The sequence below is a fragment of the Gossypium hirsutum genome, chromosome A12 (genome assembly GCF_007990345.1).
Source record: "Gossypium hirsutum isolate 1008001.06 chromosome A12, Gossypium_hirsutum_v2.1, whole genome shotgun sequence".
NCBI classification, from domain to species: Eukaryota; Viridiplantae; Streptophyta; class Magnoliopsida; order Malvales; family Malvaceae; genus Gossypium; species Gossypium hirsutum.
In genome coordinates, this window is record NC_053435.1 from 23,767,792 (window position 1) to 23,775,599 (window position 7,808).

Consider the following 7,808-nt stretch of genomic DNA (forward strand, 5'->3'; position numbering starts at 1 on the left):
TCGAAAGAAGGAGAGGACTAATGGAAAATGGTTAAAAGCAGTACTTCTATAAAGGAAAAAAACCAAAGGAGCAGTTTGTCTGAGTGAATGATGAAAGCGATCTAACACTTAAACCACCCCAATTATTGTCTTTTTTTCTCTTCCTATGTTTTAAAAGAAGTGTACATATTGGAATAGGACCAATGCTGCATAGTCAAGTCCATTCACGCTTACAAATCCAACATTTCTAACCCACTTTGTAATATTTGAATCTTTTTACTTAAATTATTGTCTTATTTTTTTCTTTCTAAGACCAAAGGTAATGAACAAGTTGGAAGGTGAAAAGTTAGTGTCTGTGTGTTTTTCTTTTTTTATTATTATTGTAATAAGAGAGTATATTTATTGTATTGATGGGTTTCTATTGCAAAGAAGTTGAAGAAATCCTATAAATGGAATGCCACAACTTTTTCCAAAGGCAAAAATAGTATCAAACCAACCCCACGTCAAAGGCCAACCATTACCATTACCATACCTCTCCCTACGCTTATATATATATATATATCATTTTACTCCTTTCGATTCCTTCTACCCTTTGCTTTCTCTCCATTTTTCTCTGACTTCGTCCCCACTTTTTTCTTCTCAACCACCGACTAGGTTATATTCTTTACATTTTTTTTAGTTTTTTATATAAGTAACTTTTAACAATTCAATTCTTGAATTCATCAAGATATTTATATTTGTTATGAATGTAGAATTTTAAATCTATATAATATTTTATTATATTAATCTAAAATATTGTATATATTAATATATATTTAGCAATTGAAATTTATTTACTTAAAATAAAATTATTAATTTATACCTAATTTAGCATGCATGCATGATTTGCATAAACGAAATATAAAATATTATGGTTTAATTGTTAAAATATTAATAATATAAAAAAATACAAACATGGTAAATATTGAGATAAATAAATCTGTCCACTGATTTATAAAAAAGAAATCCCGAGCTGGGATTAAATCCAAGGAAACAAGGACTCCCAATCTAAACATATTATTTTAAAGATTCAAAGTAGGGTTATTAAATATAGAAGTTAAAACTTCAAATGACGAAGAAATTAACTAAATTGAGTACCAAGTTTTTGTTGAGAAAAATTGTAATGATTTAATTAAATAAAAAGAAAGAAAATTGGACATATGTTAAAACACTAGAAAAGCAATCAAAATTTAATATATTATAAAACGAATAAACAAAAAGAGATACGAATCTGCGTGACTGAGCAATTGGCAGCGTTTCGTAGATCCTATGCAATGGAAAAGAGCATCTAATAAGGAGACAGAGAGAGTCTTTTACGCTTTGGTCTTCAAGCCGCTACAGCTGCACTACTTACACACATACCGTTCCCTTTTTTCTGTTTATTTCATTTAATTTTATCATCAAATGTTTAAATTAGCAAAATTTTACAAAAAAAAAAGTATTTAAATAAAGATTTTTCAGTAAAAATTAAATAAATATTAATATGAATTGAATAAAAAATATGATAGAAAAGAAAATTAATAACACATCATTTGAAACTTAATATTCAACATTTGATAACATCTTATTTTAACACATTTGAAAAAATTTAACTCTTAACCTTTACTTAATAAATTTAAAAAATTTAATATTGATTTGAATATTCTTATAAAAATTAAGTCCATTTTTAAAAATTTAACTATTATATGAGCCATCTTTAAAAAATTATCAATCCATTCAACAATAAAATTAACAAAGCCTAGGCTCGAATGAAAAACATAATTTCTCATTACTAATTCTCAATTAAAAACTCAATTGAATATTATTTTAGATTAAAAATTCAATTAATGACACATTTATTTTTCGAGGGCTGTTTTACTATTTAAGCCTTCATATATTTCAATTTGGGATTCCGGTATTAGTTTAGGGAAAAACATCTTTAAGTTAAATTGACTTACTTTCACATCCAATAATATCATTGTTCTAACTAGGTGTATTAACTATACTCTTAAAATAATTTTAAAAATTATATTTTTAATATTCATATATTTTTAGGTGAAAATAATAAATAAAAATAAGATGACATAAAGTAATTTATTGATTTATACACTTGGAATGAATGGATTAGAAAAAGGAAAAGTAGTTGGGTCTAACTTCAAAAAGAAAGGGAGAGGGATTGAAGGAGCTTGAAGGGGATGATTCTTTGCTTGAGAGGTGGCTTCTCAATGGACCCATTTGACATTTTATGTATTGCAGCAGAGGCACCTCACATGCAACATATGATTCAGATTCTGACATGAAACCTAAAACTTGATGCTTACCATAATGCTTCTCCTTTTCCTCCTCCTTCTTCTTCTTCTTCAGCTATACGTTGTAGGTGAATTTTGCCTATAGGATTTGTTTGACTATAAATATATCTACACACTTTATTATTACATGTTTCTATTCTTTTTCATTTTGCTTTTATAATCTATAAAGTATATTACTCTTAATATTATTCCCTTATAATTTGACTGAATATTTATTTTATTTTAGGGTTAGCATATTCTTCTAACAAAATTTGATAAATCTATATATCTGGCAATTTGTTCCATTTTTATCACCAAAGCAACTTCATTTTGAATGAATGCCTTTATGGGTTGAGAGTCTTTATTATTATTATATTCTTAAACATTTCAAGATGATAATGAAGACGGACGATGGTGGCCTTGACCTTGCTCCATATAGAAAAATTTCCCTTTTTTTAAAAATAAAAAATAAAGTCCCCGATGCTCTCCGTATAAAAATTTGAAGAATGACGACCCAGATGACGAAATGACAATTCCTATTTTATTAAATTTAGTAACTTTTAATTATCTTGATGCTAGAAGACATTAGTCATTAACAAATGGACTGACTGATGATATCAAATAAAACATAACATTTGTTGCACATCTATTATAAAATTAAATTTAAAAGTCAAAGGCAGAAACACCCTTTACTTCCTCGTACAGTCCTCGCATGTTTTTTTAGACTTTGAAAATCCTTTGGAGATTTTTTTATTTTATTTTATCGTCTGTATGGGGTAAAAACCAAGATATTGAACCAGGGCTCGGCTTCACCCTTTTTAAAGTCACATATTTCCTCGTAAACTGACAGGCAGCAAGGTTGGGTTTAAACCCAAACTGTACACTTACCCCAATACTCATTTGGTCCCTTGTCTTCATTTCTTTCCCTTCCAAGATGTCCTTTTTAAAGCAAAATGACCATGGGGATGGAGTGGGGATGTTAAGATGATAATAAGTCCATCTCGTCATTATAACCACACATGTCTGCCTGCTTTTGGTTTTGAGAGAACTGATTCAAAGGACATAAATGATGGTGACTATTCATCACCATCCATTCATAATTTCCCTACTTTGTCATACATGCAGCATTTTTCAGATTTTCAAAATTTTTAAGATACATTTAATGATAATAGTTGATAAAGTTACATGTACATACAATGGGGGGGGGTATTATTAAATCAATAATAATACCAACTGTGTAGGGCGGCAAAGCAATGCATTAAAGACGAGAAAAAAAGAAAAGAAAAGTTAGGAACAACATCATATATATATAAATATATATTCAACAAGTTTGGAATTGTTTTTCTATACATCTAGATAATATTAATAAAAAAAAAAGATGATATATGAGAAAGGCATGTAAAGAATTTTAATCAGTGAAGAATTAGATGAGTGAATGGAAGCCATTTTGGTGAAGCCATGTTTGGGAAGGTCTGCTCTGCGATGGGAATCCTGATGATGCTGCAGAATTTCCAAACAACTGGTGGTGAGGACCTGATTGCCACTGTTGATCACTAGTTGATAATGAAAGATCACTCCCAATTCGCCCTCCATTGCTGCTTCTTGGAATATGAATCTACAAATTTACGAAAAAACAAGTCATCTTGTATAATTCAGCTTTCCTGCTATATTTTTATATATTATAATCCCCCCGATCAATCAAAATAGAAACCTGATAAGGTGATGGATTAATGTGTTGAGGAACAATGTGAAACATGTTACTGTTGCCTCCAGGTCTCCTCAACTGTCCATATCTTTGCATTTCATTACACTTAACTGAGACAGCTGGAGAGTGAATGTGAGTTTGGCTCAACAACTGCATTGTTTCTTCCTCACTATATCCATGGCCAGCTTCATCAGTTCTACGAGATTCCTGCTGCAGATTTAACTGATATGATCAACAAAAAAATGAACCCAATATGTTTATTTAACAATGGTGTGAGATTATACCGACCATAGACCTAAATCCCCGACATTGCCAATCAGTTGCTTCAAGTGGGAGACTATGCTGCTGATAACTCGTACCACTTTGCCTATCAGCATTAGGTTTAGCACTGTTTTGGTTTGGGTTTGAATTCCCCAAGCTCAAGTCAAGGTTGTGATCTCCAGCATTTTCTGAAGTTTCTAAGCATGAACAACGGATTTAGCATATAAATCTTCAAAGGGGGTAATGATTAATGAATAATAGGATGAAACCGATTTACTTACTACCAGAATTAATAAGCTCATTGTCGTATATGCTGGGATCAAAGTTAGTGACAGCATCTTTGCCATTGCACTTAATTGCAGCTCTGTCATAAGCCCTACAATAAGCGGGACCAGACATTTCAGAACTCCCCACCAGACTTTCAACTTTTTTTTCTTATTACCTTTTTTACTGCTTTATCTTAACACTAATAAACAAAAACATAAAAAAAAAAATGTAAAGCACGAACCTAGCTGCTTCAATCTCGGTGTCAAACAAGCCTAAATAAACATACCTGTAAGAAGATAATTCAACATCTCAATAAAGATATAAACAACATCGTCAGCTCAGAATACAAAGACTAAGAAAAAAAAAAAGGGTTACTTTTTGCCTAAAAATTGGCCCATTCTAGCTTCCCATCTCCCACACTTGTGTAAGGTAACTCCTCTATATTTGGAGCTTCCCCTGGGAAATCCGGTGCTTTGTCGGCGAAGAACATGCACAAATTCTTCCTTGGTTAGGTTACTCATCTGTTATACAGCAAATAAAAAAAAAAGTAAAACAAAGAATCTTTCCCTTTTGTAAAACAAGATAAGTTTGATCTTTTGAAGATAAAGTATGAACTATGCAATTGTTGTCACCTGTTTCAACTCTTCCTCGTAATCTTGGATACTAAAATTTATATCGGCTTCTAATCCTCGGAACTTGATTGCTGCCCTATCATATGCACTGCCAAAAAGTACTAAAATTTTGTTACAACTTTTGCCATTGTTTTCTTCGGGGGGAAAAAAGGGTTAAAACATAAAACTGGAGAGCTCACCGAGCAGCCGCATGTGCCGTGTCAAATCCACCTAACTCAGCCAACAAAACAAAGAGAAAAGACCCATCTCACCCAAATCAGAAAAAAATACTACAAAAATTGTCTGAAAAATCAATGACAAATGATGGAGGGACAGTCATACCTAAATAAACTTGTTTTCCACAATCCCTGTACGTCAAATGACAACCCCCCCCCCCCCCCAAAAAAAAAACCTCAAAATTCTGATTGGCTCCGGAAGGGAAGGTTTAAATATAGTATAAAGAGAAGAGAAAATTCCGAGGTGATTAAAATGAGCAAGAAATATAAAAAATAAAAACTAACCAAATATGTGACTCCCATCTGCCGGTTCTTCTATAAAAAGTAACTCCTCTATACTGAGAGCTTCTCGACCTTGGCCCTCTCCTGCTTTTTTTCATCGGCTGTGCTACTTCAAAGGATTTTTCCGGTGCGTGAGGCTCCGATTGACAGAATCTGACGCCCACCCAGTGAGCTTGTGGGAACCCTGAACTAGAACCCGTTTCCTGCTCTTGATCCACTGGGAAAAACTGGCGGGTCACCGGCCCCGCCTCACTCTCCATCGACTCTTCTTCTTCTTCTTCTTCTTGAGGTACTGAGAACCCGAATATCTTGCTGCTTCTCTTCTTCAAACCTCCTCTACCTCTCTCACCATCTTCTTCTTCCGATCCCTCCTCCAACACCAAAGCTGACGAGCTTGAATTCGATACGGATCCCACCCTTTTTCCCTTATCTTCATCTCCGTCTATGGAAGTTTTCTGCGATGAACAACAACCTTCGGATTCATCATCTATTGGTTGATGAAGAGGAGAGTCATTAAGATCCCACATTTTTTTTCACAACTTTCTAAGCTGATAATCTCGAGAACAAAAACAACTAACTAATATATCTGTAGAAACAAAACTCAAAAAATAATCATCACCATCTTGTTTCAGAAACTAAAAACTCTCTTTTATCTCTCCTTCACTTTGCATATATAAAGATAAGATAAACAAATGAGTGAAGGGTTGAACCAATATTCAAAGAAAGAGGTTTTGAAAAAGAAAAAGGAAAGCTAGGAGAATTGTGAGTTAGCTAAAAGATAGTATAGCCAAGAAGGAACGAAAGAAGGCTAGAGAAGTTTGAAGATCTTCTAAACACCTCACTGCCCCAATTGTAGAATGGATGTGGCAATTTTGAGTTAAAACTTATAGCCAAAAGCATCCACAATCTCTTCCTTTATTAGTAAAATTTTCTTTTTTTTTTCTGTGTTATTTTCTCTTTCTTACCACTTGTTTTTATATAGTATCTATGTATGCGTGATTGAATTTTGTAGGCACCTTTTTCTAGAATAATATTAAAACATAATTATTTATCTAAATAATATAGGTTTTTCTTACAAAAAAATATGAGAAGTGATGAATTTTCAAACTCAAGTCGATATGATGATTGATGATTTAGGGTTGGCAGACACCTCGTTTCGTTAATTTGATAGCCTTCATGTAAATTTGGTTCTCATTACTTGTCGTGTCAATGTAGGGGTAGAAATTTTTTATTGTTTAGGAAGCTCAAATTGATAGTCGAAAATCTCTACACTGCATCGATATGTTTAAAGGTTTAAAATTTCCGAACCTGCCACACAATATTTTGTTTAACACTCCAAATTTTTTGAGAAAAGTTTTCATGTATGTGAAAAAAAAATCTTGAGAGTTAAAGTGAAGGGAAAAAAAGAGTTAATAGAGGTGGAAAAAGTCATTTTGTTAATAAAGTTTTGGCTTAATATAACATTCAGTACTTGAATTTGATATTTTTTTTAATTTGGTATCTAAATTTTTTTTGCCAAATTTAGTACCTGAACTTGACACTTTTTCCTAATTTGGTATCTAATCTCTTTTAGGTTCAGTTTGGTACCTAAATTTATTAAATATTATACAAATTACGCAAAACACTAACGATTCTTAATTTTTTTAGTTATGCTACAAAAGTATTGTTAGTGTTAGAGAAAATTCACGTTAAAAAAATAAGTATTGAGTTATGCTTAATGAATTAATATTAAATAAGAAAAAAAGAATTTTAAAAATTCAAATTAAAAGAAATTCATTATTTTCAATTAATAAAATAATTAATTGAATAAATAAAAGTAAAAGTAAAAGTAATTGAACATATAAAACACAAAAAAATATCATATCATCTATCACATGTTGATGATACATTGATTATTTTTGCTATCTCATAAAAAACTATAACATTATTAGTATATTGGAGTAATTTGTAAAACGTTTCACAAGTTGAAGTACCAAATAGAACAAAGAAAAGATCAAGTACCAAATTGGATTCCAAAAAAGATTAAGTATCAACTTAAGAAAAAAGTCAAGTTTAGGTACCATATTAGGAAAAAGTGTCAAGTTTGAGTACCAAATTGGATAAAACAAATTTAGATACCAAATTAGGAAAAAATGTCAAGTTCAGGTACAAAATATTATAT

General features: G+C 31.4%; 1 protein-coding gene across 1 annotated transcript; it reads right to left on the reverse strand.

The window, feature by feature from the left end:
• Window positions 1-4,052: 4,052 nt before the first annotated feature.
• Window positions 4,053-6,622, reverse strand: LOC107916610 (floral homeotic protein APETALA 2; the record flags this gene model as incomplete). The annotated part of the gene is given in 9 exon segments (XM_016845907.2): window positions 4,053-4,200; window positions 4,279-4,448; window positions 4,533-4,627; window positions 4,760-4,804; window positions 4,894-5,039; window positions 5,151-5,238; window positions 5,330-5,360; window positions 5,472-5,497; window positions 5,651-6,622. Coding segments are annotated over 9 exon segments (1,273 nt in total), but the record flags the coding sequence as incomplete, so codon positions are not given.
• Between the last annotated feature and the right edge of the window lie 1,186 nt (window positions 6,623-7,808).